The 25,363-nt window shown below is 36.3% G+C and overlaps 1 protein-coding gene across 15 annotated transcripts in view; it reads right to left on the bottom strand.

Annotated features, from left to right (window-relative positions):
- Cdc42bpa (CDC42 binding protein kinase alpha) overlaps positions 1-25,363 on the bottom strand; it is a 184,005-nt gene that overhangs the window by 124,324 nt on the left and 34,318 nt on the right. For 14 of the 15 annotated variants that reach the window (XM_051186418.1, XM_051186410.1, XM_051186415.1 and 11 more), the window contains exons 3-4: positions 8,311-8,394; positions 5,606-5,701 (exon numbers count right to left, since the gene is read on the bottom strand). In XM_051186418.1, the coding sequence (XP_051042375.1) occupies positions 5,606-5,701; positions 8,311-8,394 (180 nt within the window). Of the gene's footprint in view, positions 1-5,605; positions 5,702-8,310; positions 8,395-14,432; positions 14,591-25,363 lie in introns of all 15 variants that reach the window. The other variant, XM_051186420.1, reaches the window with a different exon arrangement.

The following is a 25,363-nucleotide window of genomic DNA, read 5'->3' as shown; positions in this document are numbered from 1 at the left end:
CTAACATCCACAGGGTATTAGGTTCAAGGCCCACTAACCACCCCAAATATAACATAAAGTCACTAAACCACATCCAAGAGGCTGGGGCAAAAGTACTGAGGATGCAAGACCATAGTGAGTTTAGATCTGGCCCTGGTTATATATTAAGATCCTATTTCAAAATAATTTAGAAATATATTATTCAAGAAATTAAAGCTTTAACATTTTCTTTTTTTCTCAAGCATAAAATAAACAAGAAATTAAGAGTAATAACACATGAGGAAAAAGATAATATTTTTTCTGATTCATACTATTCCAAGACATGAGGATTTCATGTGTTAGTGTTTGACATAGCAGCTTGGAACATAACAAGTTTTCTTTAAAAAGTATTCTATTTGCATCTTAACATCATACATTAAAACTGTTCATCTTCTGCTTAAGCACATTAAAAGCACTCAATAAAACCCTACAATTTTTCATGATATGTGCACAGTAGTATCTAAGAAAGTTGAAAATTAAAATCTAAATTAACTACCACAAATTTCTTGAGTCATATGACAGTAACAATGTTTGGTTTCTTAAAAGACTGGTCATTCTAAAATCCTTTTATTTTCCAATACCCTTTAAAGATGTATTTATTTATGAGTGTGCATAGGCACTGATTGAATGTACATGAACTACAGGTGTCCAGGTGCCCGTGGGGAATCAGAGAGCAGCATATGTCCCCTGGAAGTGGAGTTCCAGGCAGTTGTGAGCTGCCCAATATAGCTGGTAGGAACTAAACTCAGGTCTTTTATAAGAACAAGTGCTTTTAATTGCTAAGCCATTGCTTCAGCTCCAAAATAGGTTTTATGGGTGGTTTTGTTTTTGTTTTGGGTGGTGCAGGGGGATCCAATCCAGAACCAGTGGCACAGTAGTTGCCACTCAGCTACACACTCATTTATTTTCTAACATGTTTAAAAGCTTAAAAGAATGGCTGTGATTCATCCCCCATGGAGGGATACTGCCTTAACCTAGAGACAGGAGAGAAGCCCTAGTCCCTACTTCACATGACCTGTCAGATCTACATGACCCCAACTGGATGGCATTCCCCTACATATGGAATTACGGTGGGGGGATGGGAGGGGAGGGTGGTTAGGGTGCATGTGAGAGGGCAGAGAAGATAAAAGGGAGGGAGGGAGGGAGGGAGGGAGTGAGGAAGGGAGGAAGAGAGGAAGAGAGGAAGGGAGGAAGAGGGAACTGGGATTGACATGTAAAATAATAAATTAAAATTTAAAAAAATGCTTTGACTCCAAAATTTAAGTTCAATTTAAGTTACTGGGGAAAAGGATTTCTATTTTTGTTTCCACAGAAAATGAAAAGCTGTGGATTTCTTCCAGACTAATGTGGTTTAATCAAGCCAGACCACCTGAAACAGAGTACCAGGTGATCCTACATTCAAAATAGCTGGACAAAGCAGCCTCACAGACTACAGCCAGGATTTCTGCATCTTCTTAGAGTCCCCCATGACAGTGCCCCTTACCAGCAGGAAGTAGTTTGGAAAGAACATAGTTTAGAAAGAACGACGCCCAAATTCCCAAATATTGTCTATAAATGTTTGTTTTCATTTAAATGGACTTGGTTATATAAAATAAATAAAAATAAAACAGGATGGCTGTGATGATAACTAAGACTTCTGAATTCTGCCTCTTGTAAATGACAAGAATTTTTATTTAGAGTCTCCTCCCACACAAATAATATAACTGCTACACACAGATCATTTCTCTGAGAGAACGCCACTGAAGTCTGAAATAAAGACAGCAGGGTGGTCTAAATAATTCAGAAGACACAATGTTAATGAGCAGCTCATACTTTTTTGCTTTTTGAAATTTGACCTTTGCGGGGCTGGAGAGATGGCTCATCTCTTGCAGAGGACCCAGGTTTTGTTCCCAGCACTCCCACTATGCACTCATGTCTGCCCCCAATTGCAGTTCCAGAGGATTGGATGCCCTCTTTTAACCTCCACAGGCATAAGGCATACAAGTGGTACACAAACATAAAGGCAAAACACTCATATACATAAAATAAAATTTGTTGCTTGAGCACTTTTTTATGTTTACTCATACAATTATAACAAAATGTAGTTTTTGAATGATGTATGAATTCATAGTGATAACTCTATCTCCAAAGAATATACTGACAGGATTTTAGTCTTTATTACTTTTTAAAATTATCATAATACATACTTTACTTTTTCTAAGTGTAAATAAATACCTAGTTTAGGTTCAATGTACTCATGAATTTTGCTAATAAATTTACATGTATCTGCCTGATATGTTCATTCCTAAAATTTCAATAATCAAACAAAATCCAACTAAACATCATTACATTTACTCTGACACTGAATAGTAAATACATGCAGAGCTTTATTTATCCTGTCATTTTAGAAACAATTACTACAATGCTACATATGATGCACTAAAAAACAAATGCCACTATTGTGTCCAGGTTTCTTCCAAGATCAAAACCTTCCATCTTGGAGGGAAGCTCGTTAAGACATAGAATGTTTACTAGAAGGCAGCAGGGTGTTCTAAGGGAGGCAAACATTCCACTGTGCAGGGAAGCGCCTTAAGCTCAGGAAGTAAACAACTCAAAATAGCTTCACAAACTCTCGGAAACTGACCAGATTCACTAGTCCCAACCCCTCCTTCCAAAGTGTATACAACATTACCGACTGCTGAATGACACTATTAGGCCAGGCTGCCCAGACATCACTAGTCAGAGCAGCTGAGCTACCTGGAAAAGCACAGACAACTTCAGACCAATTGTAGAGGACACTCTCCAACCTGCTGAGCTGCCTGCCTGCAGGCAAGCACTGTGCTCCAGGCTTCCAGCTTTTGTGGGCTGTCCATCATGTTGGGGTGGCTTGTTAGTGACAGAGCTGCCTTTGGGTCATTTCTGTTCCTGTAATCAAGCCTAATACAACTCAGTAGCTCACCAAGATGGACTCTGGTGGTAGAATACTTTAGTATGTCTATGTCTGTCACCAGTTCCCTATCTAAAGGGGGGAGGGGTGCTCACATCTCCCATGAACACTGTTAAAAAAGTTGTTAAGTCAGTATTTACTCTCAATAATAGTCTTAACATTTGTTTTCCTTTCTATTTAATTGTTAAATTCTGTTTATTGCCCACTAAATTGGTTTTATACTGAATTTTATAATTTTTGAAAAACACATAGGAGATAACAAATAGTAAAATAGCATTGTTTCCACACCTGGATCTGACTTGACATCAGACAAAAAAAACCTCATGTGTATTACAGCTACAAACAAACCTTTAGTTTTACTTTAGCTAAATATACTAAGGCCACGTATTTCTACCAAAGATTCAGAGGTATACACACACACACACACACACACACACTTCATAACAGACTTTAAAAATATAAAGCTACAATAAGACAAAGTTTAATTCCAACTAAAATTCTGGAAATTGCTATTTTAACATGTAGAATTTCAGCACAATCTCAATGTCTCTGGGGGGGTACTTAAAACAGGTATGGCATTAAAGACAAATGCGGATTGGATGAGTACAGGAAAGGAAGAACAGCAAAGTCTTTTTTTTTTTTTAACTAAAAAATATAGTTAGTGTTATTGGCCATCTCTTGTACTCCTGGGACCGGGGCAGGACCTTGAATATGCCAGCATGCTAGCACATACTCTAGCACTGAAATGCATGCCTGGCCCTACTCTCCTTTCTTTAGTCTCCACAGTGCAATGTCTCCATCAGTTTAGGGACCACTACCATGAAATTTCTCCTTGGCGTCCTTTTCATCCATTAGGCACATCTGCACTTGTTTCATGTTTACAAGCATAATTCCATGATTCTTACTTGCCCTGTATTTACTGTTATCGTTAAGAGAAGTCAGGTCAAGTTTTCTATAGAGAGACAGACAGTTAAATACTATAGGTTTGGGATGCCAAGAGACAAGATTAAGGTTAAGAGTGGTTAATTACATAAGAGATAAAAACAAATCTTCATATTTCCTTAGTTTTAAAGTCAATCATTGTTATTCCTGATGTCTTCAATTTTTCGAACAATTGTTTTCAATAAAAGAATGAGATTATTTTCCCAGACCATTCTTCATCTGCTTTGCAATCAAGCATGATTCGGCTCTGAACACTGGTAAATGGCTTTTTTTTTAATTATTTAATAAATAAGCTTCTCAGAAATCACCTACACAGCTATAGACTCACTTTCATCTAATTTTTAGGAATTCTATTATAATGAAGTATTCTGTTTTAAATTTATTAACTTTACTAATCAATTCTTTCCTGTGAATTGAGAATATGGTAATGTGTGGTGTTTTGGACCATGTATGTATATACTATATTCTATTTGTATGGATGTGTAATGTGTTTTCATAATAAACACAATGTTCTGAATTTAATCCATTAAAAAAAACACTGTCCTATGCTTTAAAGCTTTCTGACATGATATGTATTATTAATAGAAAATAAAATATCATGGTACAGCAACATGCACAGAACTCAAAATGCTATCAAGTTATAACTAGCTTGATAGTTTGCAGACAATATATAAGTCAATTAATGTAGCTGTACTCCAATACAACTTTATGAAGACTAAACCTTAAAGTTTGTGTAACATTCTTTGTATCTTTCTTCTTTCTTGATTTAGCTACTTTGTATCTGTCTTCAAAGAATCTTCACAGACTTTGTATTTCTGTATAAATGTAGCATTTTCATCTACTACTAACTACATATATTACTTGATTTTACATTTATCACCTGGTATACTTTATGTAAATAAAGGACACTAAGAAGAGAGAACTTATATCTCTCACTTACTATTCTCTCCAAATAAAAAGAACAATGCCCAGCAGAGAGCACACATCCAGTAAGTATTTAGCAAACAAACAAACAAAAAAACTGTCCCTTATTCCTTCTATTTCAGTTGTCAAGTCTGGTACATAACAGCATCTCAAGACATGAATACTTTCCTAAAAGATATAAATCTGAAAATAAAAATTGATCAAAAACTAAATAACTATGAATAGCAGGCCAAGTAGAACAACAGCAGGCACACTGTACTGGAGAAAACTTGACCTTATTTATCCTTGACTTTTACTTCCCTGTCTCTAGTTTTTCTGTTCATTGTTATTTATACTCAGGTGCTGCAGATTCTGATATTTTCAGTTTTCTCTAAGTTCTTCCTAATCTTCTGTAAAGTGGCCTATGATGTCATATAAATGTAGCCTACCTTAATACAGCATATGGTCACAATGAAAAGTGTATAAAGTTTTAAGAAGCAGAACACTACTAATAAAATATACTGGGAGAGTCATAAAAAGAAAAACTCCTAAACTATCTCCTATAGCATTTAACTGAAAGAAATTAAAACAGTAGGGATGTAGTTTGGGATTTCTTATTTAAAGGCATAAGCAAATTCTATTTTTTAAAAAAGCATCAAATTTGTCAGACAAAAAATTCTCATACTAAGTGTACAACTTACTCTGTAAAACATGGTAATTTGTTTCTATTTTTAAAATCTATGTTTATGTAACACTTTAAGAAAAAAATGCTAACCTCTGTCAACTAAAGACTAAGGTTAGAAAACTATTTCTTACTAAGTTGTTGTCATCCTGGAAGGCGTAGTGCAGAGTTGTTATCCACTTGTTGTCCCCATTCACCAGTACATCCCTCTCTTCACGAAAGCATGCTGTCTGAAAGGGAAAGGAAAGATTGTAAAAGTGCTTTATACCAACCTAGAAGGCACCATCCAATTTCTCAAAATGTGTTATTACAATCTAAAACATTTAATAATTTTTACAATTGCTTTAGTCCAAAACAATCCAAAGAATTCACAGATTTAGCTTATACACAGACCAACCAACCCATTACCTAGATGACAATAATTTCCAATTCTTCCATATCAACTTTGCCATTTTTAAAGACATAAAAAATGAACATAGCAAGTGCTTTTGACTTTTGCATTGTAGTAAGATTTAACTTGGGATCTTGGATATGCTAGACAGTCTTTGCACTTGTGAGTTATATCCTCAGCTCTTACTGTTGGTACTGGTTATCCATAAGGATAATTAAGTAGCCATGATACATGAAACAAATTATTATACAACTAGCCCTAGTATTCTCACGTATATACACAAAGAACTTACTGGGACAAACAGAAGTGACAAAGTCAGGAATTAAATACATTATCTGAGAAAACAAACAAGTAAATGTAACCTATCAAATAGTGATTTAAATTGTCAGTCAAATTACTAAAATCTATGACATTATGCTTTAGTTCACTTCAGGAAGAACACAGAATCATGTTACTTACTTAGTCTACTAAATCCAGCTATATAGCTTAACTGACCTCAAAAAAAATGGTTTGCACTTAATATTTTAGAAGGCTGACAGAGTCCAGGAAACCCCTTTCCTGGTTTTATCTTACAATGACAGTGATCTAAAATTTTAAAGACAATCCAGCTAGAATATAGTAACTACTGCTTTACTTGATTGACAATTCCAAACTAAACATAACTCTGAAGACTTTAGTCAAAACAAATTTAACTGTAAGTTCTAATCTATCCTGAATTTCTCAGTAAAAAATGTTTTAAGATAATTATATGTAATAAACTACAATATACAATTTCAAACATATACAGATGCACCACCATCCCTCAGTTCCACTGGTGCAAACACACATACACAAACATATTTAATTACATTTTCTGTATTCAGTAATATGTTCTTTAAATTTCATCATTAATGGGCTACTGGGATAATGGGCAACAAGAATTTGTATGTTGAAATAGAGGTTAAGTAAGGTCCCATATATAAACAATAATTCTGTAAAGCTGTTACATGACTCTTTAGAATGATCATACACTATATGCCTCAAATTAGCAATCCTATACAGCACATCAAAACTACATGCATAGTGCCCTCAAGATGGCTCAGTAGGCAAAAAGTGTTTGCCATTCAAGACTGATGACCTGATTCTAGACCTGAGATTCCCCCAGGGTGGGAGTGGAGAGGTAAACTAACCTCCTGAAAGTTGTCTTCTGACCTTGCCACACATGTATCATCGCAGGTACCTGCCTATACGCACACATATACATCATGTACACTCACACACATGCAATCACACAATAATAATGAAGATCATTAAAAAATGCAAAGTATACTGATGATTATACCTAGCTTGGCTTCTCATTTATCAGGAATAAAAATAAAGGCTTCTCTCCACAAAACATTGTTACAGAGAAATTTTTCAAATAATATTAAAATATTTAAAGTCTAAGATTTTTATTTTAAAAAATAAATGGCATTTTAAATTTTAAAAAAATCTTAAAGATATACATACATACATACATACATACATACAAACACACATACTATATACACATATAGTAAGGCATCAAACTCACAGTTTTTAGTTGTTTGTAGTTTTTTGTGACAAGTTCTTTTTGTATCCCAGGCTAGACTTGGACTTGCTACCTAAGGATAGGCTGGAATTCTTAATCTTTTTGTCTCTATCTCCTAAATGCTAGTTGGACCCAGCAACTTTTAAATTTACTTTCAAGTATATAGTTTAACATATATTTTATGTCCATAAAAAATGAGACACAAAAATTTTTAAATAGTCAGAAAAAATGTTTTTAATATAACTAACAAAAATCATTTGATACCTATATTTGGCAAATGTGCTTAAAAATACATACCGCTCTATACTCTGAGTTAATAATTAAAACATTTATTTAAGCAATAGGTTTTAAAGTTACATGTGACCCCTACTCCAAACCCAGGAATGTGGTTAAGTTGTAATATACACACAACCTACAAAATCCTAACATGTAAAAATTATCCTAAGATCATTTCAATATCTCTTTATACAAATTAGAGTCCTTGGGGCCACCCCGGCAATATCTCTAATTAAGAACACTTCACAGTCCTTCTATCTTTTTATCTTTTTAAAATATTTACTGTATGTGTGTGAGTAAGTGTGCACACATGTATGCAGGTGCCTACCTGCCATGGTGCACACACCTGTGAAGGTCAAAGGACAACATCCCAGGCGTCAAACATCAGCTAAGCCCCTTTGCACTGACTGCACTCTGCGGTTGGCATGGTTGGTTCTGATAGGCTTTCTTCCCTCATTTTGAAATCTCTCTTTTACGAACACATAAAGTTAATTTTGGTGGAATAATTCAATGCACTAATAATCTGGGTCTGCTTGCTTGTGTTTGGACTATGCACAAGTTTAAGGTGGCCTAACTGAGAAACCTGGTGCCATCCAGTGGACAGAGCACAAAGACTCACTCACCTCAGCTCTTTTCAGCATCTCCCACTTGTTCAGAATTTTCATGGCAAATACTTTATCTGCATTTTTCAGTTTAACTACAGCAACCTAGAAAAGATAAAGGAAATAAAGCTTTTAAAGCATGGCAAAAAAATTATTTACTTCATCCATTTTCCATTTTCCTCTCTGTAAGAAAAAATAAACACCAATTATCAATTGTTTCAATGCTGATCAATTCTAAGATCCTAAATTAAATGTCAAATTGAAATTTTACATTAGTGAACATATGTCAAAGAAGTGATTTTTATTTGTGAAGAGTGTTTGCTGCTAATTATACATTATATCTTCCTTTCCAGAAATTTCAACTCATCATCAATTACTAAGAAACTGACCAAGATGCACAATATAATTGCATGCCAGATTCCAGCACCATGAGACAGGAAATGCAGCTGGCAAAGGAGAGATAATTCTGTGGGAATCAAGCGATACAAAATGAACTGAAGATGATGATGCTTTCTATTCCACATACTATTACCATCTGTGCATATACTCCACTTCATTCTTTCCCTTCCTCCCCCAACTCCTACCAAAGAGAACTCATGACTGACAGTTTGACAAACTGTGGACTATACACATTCCTTCCAACAAGAATACTTCTGCACTTTACATATCCAGTTACAGATCAAAAAACTGCCAACTACAAATAAGACTATTCTCACTGTCAATAAACTGTTTCTGTTCCTAATCTAGTTTCCATTTAACTAGATAATCTCTTTAGAGCCCTTCCAGATTTCTGTATTTGTTACAGGGCTGAAACAAAAAATATTCGCCAACAACATTTCCTGTAATGGAGAGGCACCACTGGAGAACACAATTATCTGCTGGTCCACGTCATGGTAAAGGTTTGATCCCCAGCACAGCACTTCTGATGACAGCACAAGTTTTAAAGGCTTAATAATAGTTTAGTGCCTTTAAGTTGTTGGGCTCTGGGGGACCCTAAATTGACTTGATTAGTCCCTCCCTTCCCTTTCTTCCTATCAGATGGTTTTATTTTGCCACACACTCCCAGAACAACATGCTACTTCACCACAGGCCCAGTAGCAGAGAGCTAATTGATTACACACTGAGATCTCTAGAACCATAAGCCAAGATAAAGTTTCCTTTTTATAAGGTAATTATTTGAGACATTTTGTTACAGCAATTGGAAACTAACAACATAGCGTCCTAACATGCAGGACACAATATGCATATAGATCTTTGAACAGTTCAAAGGAGAATTTCCAAAATAAAAGTAAGTCTAAATGCAAGCTCTAATTTTTAAATAAGTTTTAATAGCAAATGTGCATATTAAGGGCACTTAATAAATTTGTATCTATATGAGATTGTCATTAAAGTAATATGATGATATAATTAAAATTAGTGCATAACATTTCTCAGTAGTCATAAAGTTACATCATCAAATAAAATGGTAAAGGATGTGTCAGGAAAATAGCTCAGTAAAAAAATCTAGCCACACAAGCATGCCTAACAAACAGTAACCCATGTAAAAAGCCTGGTGTGGTGGTGCACATCTGTAATCTCAGTATTCACACAAGATGGAAAGTGTGGACAGGATCACCCAGAAGCTCCCAGGGCAGGCAGCTGGAAGTACACAGCACAGCAACAGGAACAGGAGTCCCTGCAGCTAAGTTGTCCTCTAACCTCCACGTGCCCAACAATACCCACCCAGTGTGCAAAGGCAGGCAGGCAGGTACCATGCTAAGATTTCACACAGGTCTACAATCCCTCAAATGACTTACTTCACAGTGAGTGCTAAAATCAGAAGATTATTCATTTTGGGTTTTATTCTATTTTTTTTTTAAATCTCTCATACTGTAAAAACAAACATGCTTAACTATGTAGCGGTGACACACCACACCTTTAATCCCAGCACCTGGGAAGCAGAAGCAGGTGGATCTCTGAGGTTGAGGCCAGCCTGGTCTGCAGAGCGAGTTCCAGGACATCCAGGGCTACACAGAGAAACCCTGTCTCAAAAATCGAAATAAAGTTTATCTTCAGAAGTATGAATAGACTTGTTGTACAGTGCTGTTCCTTGATAGGTGATGTGTAAGAATGTGCACTAAATTTCCCTCCTAGATTCCTAGAATATGGACTCAAAACAACCTTTGGGTTTTGCAGCTCCATAGAAGAGGTTAACAGTGATAGTGTACAGTACCCACTCAACACTCCAACAATTAGCTAGCATTTATTGGGGGTAGTGGCAAGACAGAATGGTTTACCATTTAACTGTATAACTCTAGGTTTTTTCTTTAAAGACTTGCCTTTCAATGTTTCAGTTCTCTTACCAATGGTGAGTTTAATAAATATACTTACCTTATAAAGTTCAAAATAAGTAATAGGCATATAAAGTGCTTACTACAGGATCTGGAGTCCAGCTAAGTGTTCCGTAAGCGTGAGCTGTCACCATGTATCTGTACCTCTAAGCACCACTTTCCCCATGTCCTAACTGTCACCTGTCTATCTACCACTACTATGTGACAACCAGTACGTCTGACAATCCCTTCAGCGTTAGAGAGAAACAGCTCAATTCCTAGCTTTAAGTTTATAACTCTGACACTAATACATATACACAGAAATTCCCTCATTTGAGAATTTGAGAAGACCTACATACAAATAAAAGGTAAGTCACAATATTCAACAAAGTATGGTTTTCAGTAGTAAAATACTAGAAGTGACTTAAATAGTCTTAAAGAGAAAATGGACAAAATAAAATAAACCAAATGAGAATTATTCATGTGACTGAAGAATTGTTAAGAATACTGTTTGATAAAGAAAAGCTCAAGCTCATCATATGATGTGAAACTAAGTTTATAAAGTGTTGTAGGTCATAATTATTTACATATATAAACACATAAAATAAATCATAAGTTTCCATGCCACATATTGCATAGACACCAAATTACTAGAAGATAAACTACTTCTAAGTTCTTCAAAGAGGTAAGATTTTTATTTGCCTTTCTACCTCTTCTGTGCAGTACACACAACCCTCGTCTTGGTCACAACATGAACATTAGCTACATGTGTGGTAGTGTAAGGTAAGGACCAACAAGACTCATTCCACACATGTGCATGGTAGAAAGGAATACTATGCTATTTCACAGTAGAAAACACTCTCAACAATACCTTAAAATAATTTCATAAACTGCCTACAAACTTTTCTGGGATGAAGTTATTAGAAATATTCCTGAATTATCAAATTAATGCCATGATGAAAAAAAGATTATGAAGCTCCCAAGGTGATCATTGATCTGTTCCTCTCTGTCCACACTACAAATCATTTCCATGTCCATGGCAGTAGAAAAACAATAAAAGTAAAGTTGTCTATAACTCCCACTTTAGATCCATATGCTCAAGCAGCAATGTCAATTGGCACATAAGAGGATGGCATGTGTGGTGGTTTGAAAGGAAATTGCCCCCAAAAGGAGTGGAACTATTAGGAGGTGTGGCTTTATTGGAGTGGGTGTGGCCTTGTTGGAGGAAGTATGTCACCGTGGGGGTGGGCGTTGAGGTCTCATATATGCCCAAGCCACACCTAGTGTCCCAGTTCACTTCCTATGGCCTACAAGATGTAGAACTCTCAGCTACTTCTCCAGCGCCATGTCTGCTTACATGAGGCTATGCCCCACTAAGATGATAATAGATTGAACCTCTGAAACTGTAAGCTGCAACCTCAATTAAATGTTTTTCTTTATAAGAGTTACTGTGGTCATGGTGTCTCTTCACAGCAATAGAAACCCTAATTAAGACAGCATGTTACAACATTCTTCCTTAGAGTAAGGTATTTAGCTCAGTAATAGAGCACTTGTATGGCATGCACAAGGCTCTGGGTTCCATGTCCAAAACACACACACACACACACACACACACACACACACACACACACACACACCAAAAAAAAAGTATATCAGTATGAGCTAAAAATTACAAAGAAAAGAAAAGATACATCTCTAAAACATCAGAGATGATTTTAATCATTCCTTGCTAACAATCTTTGGTGTTAGAAAACCTGTACACAGTACAGAAACGATCAGCATGTGACAAATATACTAATCGGCTGTTGAATACAACCTGTGTATCACTGTGTATAGCTACAGCTTCTAAGAATGATCATACTATGTTACATAGGATTTCAATATCCAAGCAGTTCTGCATGTTTTGTGTGACATTCAGAAATCTAGGCTACCTTTGATATAGTCAAAATTCACCATAGCTTCTCTTCTGCCCCAATAAACCTTGCCATACCATACCTGACCTTTCTACCTGTCCTCATTCATAATCTATTCTCAACAGTACAAAAACAATATGCTTAAATGTAGGTCAGATAACATCATTCTTTTGCTCCAAACATCTAGTGATTTCTATCTCCCTTAAAATTAATAAGAAAAACCAAAGTCTTTACCATTAACTGTAATGTCTGCTAATGTCACTGTTTAGCTCACTACTGCTCAAGCCATAATGCTCACCTTGCACAATCCCACCTTAGGACTTTGCACTTGTTTTCCCCCAGATCTAGAAAGTACTTTGTCTCCACAGGGCTACTAAATCTGTTCTCTCGCTCCCTCACTGAAATGGCATTATGTATGCCCTTTGAGACTTTCTATTACATTTCTTTGCTTCCTTTTCTCCTTAATTCTCATAATTATTTAATGCTATGTATGTATGTATGTATGTATATATGTGTGTGTGTGTGTGTATAGTGTATACATACACACACTACATAGTCTAATTATGTACAATACTTAGTATTTGCCCCACAAGCTCTTTTAGAGTAGGGATTTCTACCTTCTCTGTTCACTAACATATGGTTAGTGCCTGAGAGTCAACAGGTACTCAGTAAACACATTCTGGGGAGACTCAAGTAGGTAAATACATATGGAACATTATAAGAGATCAATAGTCTCATCTATAAGTACACTGCTATATGGGTGTTGAAATCTAGAAATAAGGCTGGTGTTGAACCACCTTTGTATGATTTATGGAGCCTGTAATCTAGCTTGTACTGCTCCCCTACCAGGGCTCTCAAAGTCCCACCTTTGAAAAGATGTTATTGTTGTGTTTATTATTGACCATTTATTGTTTTACATATTTCTCCCCTAAGTTTCTCTTATATAGCACCTATCATTATTTTTATTAATAAAACCAAATACTTATTTCTGAAAAACTTTGTACTGTACATGTACTACATATGCTAAGCACACTATAAATGCTACTCATTTAATCCTGACATCAATCTGAAAGGTTCTATGGTCCCCACTTAAAAAATCAATAAAGTAGTATGTCAATCTAGAGCATGATTACAACCCCAGCACTTGGAAGGCAGGGGCAAGAGGAGAGCTACAAGTTCAAGACTAGCCTGGTCTACATAGAGAATTCCAATACAACCAGAGCTGTACACCAAGATTGTGTCTCAACAAATAAACAAATTGGAGGACAGCCTGGTCTACACAGTACATTCCAGGCCAGCATGCACTGCAGAGAAAGACACTGTCTCAAACAAACGAGAAAACTGAAAAACTATTCTGTGAATGATCAATTATATTGTTAAAGAAATTTTAGGGTCAGAGGTGAGGCTCTGTGGTAGGACTGGCCTGACATACATGAGATCCTGGGTTCAATTCCCAGTACTGCCAAAAAAGAAAAAAACAAACAAACAAACAAACAAAAACATGTAATTAAATGAATAATAAAAAAATTTAAGAAGCAAACTAAAATCTAAAATCACCACAAACCATTTACTAAACAGCCAGAAGTGTGCTCTTGATAAAAACATAATTAATACATAGAGCAGCAATAGACAAAATATTTCAAACTGGTACATCCTGATCATCAACCAATTAAACAGACACAGGTTATAAAAGATGACATGCCCACACCTGTGGGTCCTTTGGACTACAGACCAGCACTATCAAAGGCAAATCATGCACTAAACTTCTCCCAGGAGTCTCAGGAGAGCCTAAACAAGAGTATTTAAAGAAAAAACGAATGCCTACAGGTATTCTCCCCTTTCAGGCCCTCGTACTAGACTACATGGACACATAAGGAACCAGGTAATTAGAGGAAGCAAGCTAATTAAAAGCTTTTGACACCTGAAGCAGGGGTAGCAGGCCAAAGCAGCAAGCTTTCACAACAAGCTCTGAAGCCCAGAAGCCTGGAAGCTGCCGGAGCAGGGCTGGAGCAGGCAGAAGCGGTGAGCCACCAGGAAGCTGTGGACAGGTAACACCCAGGGCGTAAGTTAAAGGTTTTCCTGAAAGCAAAAAGGAAAACCCAGCGTTAAGTTAAGCAGTAATTGACACAAATGTGTTGTAGAGAGAAGATCTTAACTCACAGAGCTGCTGAATTTCAACTGTATCTTGCCCTTTATTGTTTGCCATGGTGTATGTATTTCTTGTAAGAGGTTTTAAAAATAATTTATTTTCATGGTTTCTCTACAGAGAAAAAAAAACATAATTGATATCCTATCAGATATCCATGCTAGAGGTGAGCCTGTCCATTGAGCCTGGTAGAAACAAAATACTTCAAAAAAAAAAAAATAATTACCTGTTTAGGGTCTTTGCGTTTTTAAACTTAGCTTGTAAAAGCCATAGAATATATATGTTCAGGAGAGATGCTTGCATTAAGAACAAGTTTATTTTCTTCTCATGTTTGAAAATTAAATTTGAAAAATGAAGGTAGGAAATCTTTCCTTTCTATCAATAAGATTATGTCACTGGATTAGAGCTGACAACTGTCCTCTAACAGTTGTCCTGAAAGCTCTTATTTCAACATTATTCTGTTGTACTAGTGAGTGGGCGAGAATGGTTGGCTGAAACTTCAATCTCACTCTATACATACATTTTGAGATCAAAAGCTAGGAGCCAAGATTAGTCTTTTAGAGAAAGTAGCTCAAAGCTTTCATTTGATGCCTTTTAAGAGGAACTCCTGATAGCATTGAGTCTGATGTTGACTCCAATGTGCTACTAAAAACCCAGTGGCAAAGAAAAGTAAGAGAGTTACTGGAACCTGACTTCATATAGGTCACACAGGATGCAACTACAGACCAAAAACCCAAAGAATCAAAACCATCCAGTATCCAGGGCAAGGGACTGCAGACACTGGTGAGTAACAGGCAGACTCAGAACTGGGAAGGATGGAGTCTCAAAGGGTGAAAACACCAATGTGAAGAGCAAGCCTGAAAGCTGACTTTGATGTTTCCTTTTAAGTCACTATTTAGACTGTTTTGAGAAGGTAAATACCTTAACTTACTTCTCACCTCAACCTCATGAAATGACAAAACATATATTTTGAAAGGATAAACCATAATGACAGTACAAAACAAAACACACACAAAAGAAAACCTGAATCAGCTGATGAAAACCAGTATTTTAAAGAATTCTGACTCCGGGATAAGCAGAATAGGATTAGGCAGAGAGAAAACAATGGGAAAAAAAAAAAAAAAAAAAACAACACACACAGCCCATATTACAAACTTCAAGACTTTCATGAAAGTAAGAGTAATACCTAAAGTCTTAAAGCTAAAGAATCCATAAACTCAAGAAAATAAAGAGCTCAGTGTGAAGAAGACCATAAGTTTTATCTCTTTGGGGTAGAAGAATAATTGTATGCTAAAGTATATAAAATAATTACTTGAAAAAAACAGAGTGGTGGTGCCAAATGCCTCTATTCCAGCACCGGGTGGGAGGGTGGGGGTTGGGGGTGATCAGGAGTTTGAGGCCATCTTTGGCTACAATTAAAGTCGGAGGTCAACCTGGGCAACATGAACTCTGTCTCAACAAAGAAGTATTAATAGCAATGCCACCCTCTGTATCCTCCAGGACAGTTTGGAGTCTGAACCAGAAACAGAACTTCAGCTTAGAATCAGAAGTGCTAGAATGATCCCCTGGAATCAGCCCAACAGGCATCCCTATTTACAATCACCCTCCCCACTACAGGTCCCTGGGATGCCATGGAGCCTAACTCAGAACACCAGTCAGAGACACCCAAAGCCAGACCCCTCTTTACCTGTTGCTCACCTACCAGCCATTCTACCTAACACGTACCCAGTCAAGGGTCTAAACCCTGAAACTCACAGTGGCATCATTCAGCTAGTCCACAACTTGACAGACTGGAAAAACAGCAAACAAAGACCTGAACAGCCACCCAACAGACAATGATCAGATAGTCACACAGCACAGAAAACAATTTAAGCCAGACAGTAGTGGCGGACACCTTTAGTTCCAGCACTCAGAAGGCAAAGGCAGGAGGATCTCTGTGAGCTTGAGGCCAGCCTGGTCTTCAAAGCTACACAGAGAAATGCTATCTCGAAAAACCAAACAATAAAAAAATTAAGATATGAAAATAGAATTTAACCAAGAAATAGAATTCCTAAAGAAAACTCAAACTGATGTAAAACTTGAAATAAAGAACTGAAAAAGTCAAAACACTATGAGCAAAGTTTCAACAAGAGGCTGAATGAAGTGAAAGGGAGAGAATATCAGGGCTTGAAGACAAGGTAGAAGAAATGGATCACTTGGTCAAAGAAAATGTTAAATTGAAAAACTTTTAGGAACAAAACATCCAAGAAATCTGAGATACTCAGGAAGAAGCAAATCTATCTATGAACAACATTGGTGCAGAGGAGAGCACAGAAAACATTTTTTTTTTATTTTTTTATTTAATTTTATATAACAAAGTCCAATTAAATGAAAACAAACATTTATACACAATATTTGGGAATTTGGGCGTCGTTCTTTCCAAACTACCAGAAAACATTTTTTAATGAAATTATATAAGAAAATTTCCACAGAACACCACATAAACAGGACAAGAAAATAACTCCCTTCAGCACATAATAATAAAATAAATATTAAATGTACAGACAAAGAAAGGATATTAAAAAGTTGCAAGAGAAAAAGACCAAGTCCCTTATAAAAACTACCCCATAAGAATAACACATGACTTTTCAATGGATACTCTGAAAGCCAGGGGGCCTATACTAATGTTCTTTCTACAAGCCTTGGGGAACTGTAGAAGCCAACCCATATTACCATACCCAGCAAAAGTATCAGTCATAATTGAAGTAATAAAAAATGTTTCACGATACAAATAAATTTAAGGAATTTATATTCATTAATCCAGCTCTACAGAGGACACTTAGAAGGAAAGCATCAGTCTAAAGAAATAGTAACTACATTGACAAAGACGCAATAAATAAGTAATCATAGAACAGTTAACCAAAGAATCTTAAAGAATATAACAAAATGATAGGAATTAATAAACACTGTTCACTAACTCTCAATACTAATGGTCTTGGTTCTCCAAAATGCACACACTAACAGACTGGATTAGGACACAGGAGCCATCTTTCTGCTGTCCCCCAAGAAGCAAACCTGAGCATCAAGAACAGATACCAACTTAGAGAAAAAGAAAAAAAAAGATACCTCAAGCAAACAGAATCAAGATGAAGCAAGTTGAAGTAGACTTCAATCCAAAATTAATCAGAGGAGATAGGGGAAAACGTTACATACTTGTTAAAGGAAAAACCCACCAAGGGGACATTATAATTCTAAATATTTGTACACCAAAACAAGGGCACCCAAATTAATGAAAGAAGCACTTTCACATCTAAAATCATATACTGACCTTAACAGTAACAATGGGTAACTGAAATACATAACTTTTACCAAGAGAAAGGTCATCCAGATGAAAAATAAAGTCTGGAGTTGAGAAATCTAAGTAACAAAAATCTATACAACATTCCACCCAAACACTGAAAAATAAACTTTCTTCTACATAGCTTGTAAAATCTTTTTCAAAAATTGAACACATATTAGGATACAAAGCAAGTCTCAACAAATATAGGAAAATTTAAATAACATTCTTCATCCTACCTATCACAGAATAAAGCTGAATATCAACAGAAACAGCAGAAAGTACATGAAACTAAACTCGCTAATGAATGAAAACTGAGTCAATGTGGAAATCAAAAAGGAAATTAAAAACCTTTAGAATTTAATTAAAATGAAAACACAATCTCTATGGAAAACAATGAAAGCAGTTCTAAGAAAAAAGTTCTTTTAAGATCGTATTTGTAACTTGATAATACACTTGAAAACTTCAGAAAAATAAGACTAAACACCCCCCAAAAAAAGAGTAGACAGGAAAAAAAACCAATCAAACTCAGCTAAAATTAGTGAAAGAGAAATGGTGAATAAATACTAAGAATCAATGAAACCAAGTTAATTCTTGAAAAAGAAAATCAACATGTTTGACAAACCTTTAGCTAAATTAACAAAAAGAGAGGATCCAAATTAATACAATTAGAGATGAAAAGATCAAGATTATAACAGACACTGAGGAAATTCAGAGAACCATAAAATACCTATATTCTACAAAACTGAAAATCTTAAAATAAATGGATTTTTAATACATATACAAACTTAACCAAAGTTAAATCACCAAGATTAAATAAAGAGTTTAAACAGACCCATAAAAGCAGTAATTAAAAATCTCCCAAATTAAGCCAAGCAGTGGAGACACATACCCCTATTCCCAACATTTTGGAGGCAGAGGTAGTCGGATCTCTGTGAGTTAGTTCCAGGACAGGCTCCAAAGCTACACAGTGAAACCCTGTCTTAGAAAAAATATAAAAATAAAAAAGCTTCCAAATTAATATATATATACATATACATACATACATACATACATATATATCATATGACTAGATGACTACCATCAATAGAAATGGAAGGAACAGTTCCAAATTCTTTTATGAAATCACTATTAGCTAGATACCAAAACTACCCAAAAAAATAACAAAAATAAAAATATGGACCAATATCCCTAATGAACATAAGTATAAAAAAATCTCAATAAAATACTTTCAAAGTGAATCTAAGAATACATCAAAAAGATCATCCATATGATCAAGTAGGCTTCATCCCAGAGATGCAAGGATGGTTCAACATATGCAAATAAATAAAAATGCAATCTATCATATAAACAGACTAAAAAGACAAAAACCACATGGTCATCTCATTAGATACAGAAAAGGCTCTTGAAAAAAACAACACCCCTTCATGATAGATGTCCTGGAGAGACTAAGAATACAAGGGCATACCTCAACATAATAAGGGTAATTGACAGCAAGCCTACAGTCAACTTCATTATACATGTAGAGAAACTTGAAATATTTCCACTAAAATCAGGAACAAGAAAATGTTATCCACTTTCTCCGTACCTGTTCAATATAGTACTTGAAGTCTTAGCTAGAGCAGTAAGATACCTGAAGGAGATCAAGGAGATACAAACAGGAAAGGAAGAAGCTAAAGTATCTTTATTTGCAGAGGATATGATTGTACACATAAATGACCCTAAAACTCCACCAGGAAATTCCTACAGCTCATAAACACTTTCAGCAAAGTAGCAGGATACAAAATTAATACACAGAAATCAACGGCCTTCCTATATACAAATGACAAATGGACCAAGAGAGAAATGAGGAAAACAATACTTTCACAATAGCCTCAAATAATATAAAATATCTTGGAGTAACTCTAACCAAGTGAAAAACATATGTAATGAAAAATTTTAAAAATTGAAGATGTAAGAAGATGGAAAGATCTCCCATGCTTTGGGTCAGTAGGAATAATAAACTAAAAAATGGCCATTCTGCCAAAAGCAATCTACAGATTCAATATTCCCATTAAAATTCCAAGACAATTCTTCACAGAATTTGAAAGGACAACTTTCAGGTCCATGTGGATGCACGCACGCACGCACGCACACTTCTAGAGGCATCACCATCCCCCATCTCAAATTGTACTACAGAGCTATAGTAATGAAAACAGCAGGGTACTAGCACAAAACAGACACATGGATCAATGGAATTAAATTGAAAACCAAGACATAAATCCACACAGTTATGGACAGCTAATTTTTTATGAAGAAGCCAAAAATACACACTGGTAAACCCACACTATATCACCCTGTACAAAACTCAACTCCAAATGGAATATAAAACCAAATATGCTGAGTCTGATAGAAGAGGAGAATAGGCTTCATCTCATTGGCACAGGAAATATTTTCTGAACAGAACACTAATAGCACAGGCACTAAGTCCAACAATTAGTAAATAGAACCTCATGAAACTGAAAAGGTCTGTTTATCAAAACAAACAAACAAACAAACAAACAAAACCATCATTCAGAAAAAGCAGCAGTCTACAGAACTGTAAAAAAATTTACCACTACACATCCAATAGAGAGCTAATATTCAAAAAATATAAAGAACTCAGTAAACTAGACATCAAAAGAAGAAATATAAATGATTGAGACTCTGTTAAAGAAATGTTCAACATCCTTAGTCATTCAGAAAAATGCAAATCACAACTACTTTGAGATTTTATCTTACATCTGTGAGAATTGATTTGTTCTACTCTGGTTCGTTTTGTTTTATCTTATTTTACTTTATGATTATGATGCTTGTTTTTTTCTAATTAGAGACAGAAAGGTGTGGTTTCAGATAGGAAGGAAGGTGGGGAGGATCTAGGAGGGAGTTGGGAAGGAGAATCATAATCAGAATATATTGTATGAAAAATCTGTTTCCAATAAAATAGATAAAAACTTTAAAATTTAGAACTTTTATAATTTTAACAGGTGGATATAAAATTTATATATACATATACATATATGAGAGAGAGATAACTAGACACAATTATAAAGTGCACAATGAATGAAGCCCAGATCAAGAAATACAATCTTGCAGCAAACCAGAAATGCTCCTAGGTTGCACTATAACACAGTAATACTCCTATGTACACAGCTCAAAAGTACTTCCATGTATACTACAACCCAGAAATGCTCCTATGTGTGCTACAACTCCAACTTCCCAAAAGAGACAGTCACATTTGCACGGCAAGTGTGCGCGCACACGCGCGCACGCACACACACACGCACGCACACACACACACACACACACACTTCAACAAAAATCTATGCTGCAAGTATCACAGTGCTTTACTTCAAATTATGTTACAGTGCTTTCTTAGTCAGGGTTTTTATTGCTTCCATAAAACACCATGACCAAAAAGCATCTTGGAAAAGAAAGGATTTATTTGGCTTACAGTTCCACATTGTAGTCCATCACTCAAACAAGGCCAGGGTAGGAACTTAATCAGAGTAGAAACCTGGAGACAGGAGCTGATGCAGAGGCCATGGAGGAGTGTTGCTTACTGACTTATCTTCATGGCTTGCTATCCTGTTCCTCATCCCACCCCCACCCTTCCTCAGAGAGGGTGAGGCCTCCCATGGGAGATCATCAAAGTCAGTCACATCATTTGGGGCAGGACTTAGGCCCTCCCCTGTGTATTTAGGCTGAGAGAGTATCCCTCCATAGGGAATGGGCTCCAAAAGGCCCATTCATGCACTAGGGATAAATAATGGTTCCACTGCCAGCAGCCCCGGAGACTGACCAAGCCCCCCCCAACTGACACCCACATTCAGGGAGAACTGTTTGATCTTACAAATGCATGTTCCCCAGTTGTCAGTCTGGAGTCTGAGAGCTCCCACTTGCTCAGGTCAGCTGTTTCCCCAGCCTGGTCTTGACCTCTTTGCTCATCACTCCTCCCTCTCTACAACTGGATTCCAGCAGTTCAGCTCAGTGCTTAGCAGTGAATCTCTGCTTCTGCTTCCATTGCTACTGGATGAAGGGTCTATGATGGCATTTAAGATAGTATTTAAGATAGTCTCTGCACTATTGCTTGGATTCTTAGTTGGAGTCATCCTTGTGGATTCCTGGGAAAATCCCTAGTGCCATAGTTTCTTGTTAAGCCCATAATGGCTCCCTCTCTCAAGGTATCTCTTTCCTTGCTCCCCCTCTCTGTCCGACCCCCAAGTGTATCTTCCTGATCCCTCATGTTCTCCTCCCCCCTCCTCTTCTTCCCTCCTCTTTCTCCTACCTCCCTTCCCACCTCCCCACCCCCATGCTCCCAATTTACTCAAGAGATTCTGTTGTCCCTTTCCCCTTCCCTGGGGGTCCTTGTATGTCTTACGATCCTCCTTGTTTCCTAACTTCTCTGGAGCTGTGGATTATAGGCTGGTGATCCTTTGTTATATGTCTAATATCCACTTATGAGTGAGTACATACCATATTTGTCTTTCTGTGTCTTGGTTACCTCACTCATCCTGTTTTCTTATAGAACCCAGGACCACCAGTCCAGGGATGGTCCCACCCACAATGGACTGAGCCCTCATCTATCAATCCCTAATTTTAAAAATGCCCTACAGCTGGACCTTAAGCAGACATTTTCTCAATTGATGTCCCCTTTCCCCCTTTCAATCTTATGTCAAGATGACATGAAACTAACCAGGTCAAGTGCCATACTTAACTGAAAGATTAAAAAGAGGAACCAGCACCAAATCCTTGCAGCCACAGGTATCTGAAATTCTTCAGAGATAGCAATATTTACTTTGGCGAAAAAGGCAGTCTCTTCAACAAATAGTATTAGGAATACTAGCTATTCACATGAAAACAAAACAAAACAAAAAACAAACAAAACCCACCAAACTGGATTTCTAACTCTCATTCTCCAAAAATATCCATTAAAAATATCCATTAAAAAGTCTGAAGGAAAAACAAGCAAAATACGTCAAAATATTGACACAGTCTAGGGTTTTGTGAACAAGACTCTTAACAGCTCATGAAATAATATAAATAATGACAAATGGGACTGAATCAAGTAAAGAAGATTCTGTCCAGCAAAAGAAACATTACACACAAATGTAAGAGACAACCTACAGAATGAGGGGAAGTATATGCCAGCTATTAATCTGATGGGATTAATTTCTAGACTATATAAAGAGCTCATAAAACTATATGAATATACTACTCAAAACCACCAAATAATTCAATTAATAAGAGGATAAAAATCAAAATAGATTCCATAATAAGTAAATAAAAGGGAAAATCCATACAGTTATTTCAGTAGATGCACTGATTAATGATTAAAATTTTAAACATTCAGAAAATAATTAATATTAGCACACATTCTTTAAACAGGATACATCTACCAAAGTACCTACAATTAGCATCATATTTAAAGTGAACATTGAAAAACCTTAAATCTAAATCCTTTTTTAAAAAAATCCTTCCCCCTAAATGTCAGTGGAGGGTAAGTGTACACACTTCATGACACATGGCTCAACACTACATTAGCCACCTAAGTAGGTGCCATAAGTCAAGACAAAGAAATGGAAGGCACAGTCTGTAAAGTTAAAAAAGAAACTGTCCCTCTCAAATAAATGACCAAAACATGACATCAGGAAATACAAGACAGATATAAAAATCAACTGTACCCACATATCAGAAACATAATGCTTGATATAGTCATTTGCCATCAAAGCAAAACGCATCAATACTTAGAATAAATTTAACAAACTATGCATAATACCTACAATATAAAACTTAAATAAATCTGGCCTTTAAAAGCAAGATGGGCGAGGAAAATGGCTCAGTGAATACAGTTCTGACCATGCAAGTATTAGGGCCAGAGTTCAAATTCCTAGAACCCAAGTAAAGCTGAGCTTAGTAGCAATCTGTGATCTCAGTGCTCCTATAGCCAGATGGGAGGTCAAGAACCCCTAGTAGCTCAGAGCCAGCTCTATAAATATAAAGCCTAGAACAACAAAGAGGCCTGGTCTCAAGGTAGAAGGCAAAATATTCAACACCTGAGGTTCAACTCCTGAACTCAAGACACACTGTTACACTACATACACAGATTTCTCAAAAGAGAAACTCCTTGTCTGTGAACTAGACTTAACAGTATTAGATGTCAGTTTTCCCAAACTCTATCTCTATATATTCAATGACTCAGCTCGAAACTAGTAGGCATGATGGAAATTGAACATGCCAGTTCTAAAACACAAAAGTCCTAGAACTACTAACACAACCCTACACTCCCACACCATTCACTGCATGCTCTACACTTTTTAGTATAAAGCCACAGGAATCAATTTATTGTGCTGCTGGCACAAGCAAGACCAAGTGATACACAGAACAGGCAGCACACAACACATACACACTTACAAAGCCAAGTGGATTTTTTTTCTTTATCAAAGTGCTAGCAAAAGTAATTCAATAAAAGCAAAGTATGTTTAAATAATACTTCAGAAAACAAAAAATAAACAATACCAACTGAATAACAACAGACACAGACCTAAATGGAAAAGGTTTTTTGAAAGACTACAGAAAGAATTTATTTTGGGATGAGGGGTGTTTGAGACAGGGTCCCATGTAGCCCAGGCTAACCTCAAACTCACTAGGTAGCCAAGATTGGTGCTTAATTCCTGCCTCAGCCGCCCAAGTGCTAGGATTACAAGTGTATATCACCATGCCTAGCACTTTATAGGAAGAATTTCTAAAAAGATGACAGCAGGTGGAATGATGGATTAGAAGTCTCAAGCACTTACTGCTTTTAGAGAACCTGGGTTCAGTTCCCAGCAGCCACATGGAGGCTCACAGCCTTCAGTAACCTCTGTTCCAGAGCTCTAATACCTTCCTTTGACCTGTTCAGGCACACAAAACACAGTGCACATACATACATGCAGACAAACTACTCATACACATAAAATAAAATGCCCTTTCTTTAAATATGAAAGGAAAATATTCATGTCCTTAGGGCTAAGGAAAAATTCTTAAACACAAAAATCACTAATCATTACAGTTTAATTATTGAATTTTATTTCAATACAAGATCTACGAGGAAAGGAAAACCCAAACCACTTTCTGTAGGTACATATCCACAAAAATCATTTACATCCAGACTATATATTCAACTCCTATCTCCCTAATCTGAAAATGTTTACTTGTCCAAAGGATATTCATATGTTCTTTTATAAAAGAACACAAAAAGTTATTGAGCTATGCAAAATGGAGTCACAATGAACACCATTACATACCTACCAAAAGTAGCTTAGTTAGGAAAATGAGACTAGTGTTACAGAGTGTGACTCAGGACTTAGGAAAGTACTTGGCACTGTCTACT

Source organism: Phodopus roborovskii, unplaced genomic scaffold (genome assembly GCF_943737965.1).
Source record: "Phodopus roborovskii unplaced genomic scaffold, PHOROB, whole genome shotgun sequence".
Lineage (NCBI taxonomy): Eukaryota > Metazoa > Chordata > Mammalia > Rodentia > Cricetidae > Phodopus > Phodopus roborovskii.
Note: the sequence above shows the minus strand (reverse complement) of the source record. Positions and strands in the feature narration are given on the sequence as shown.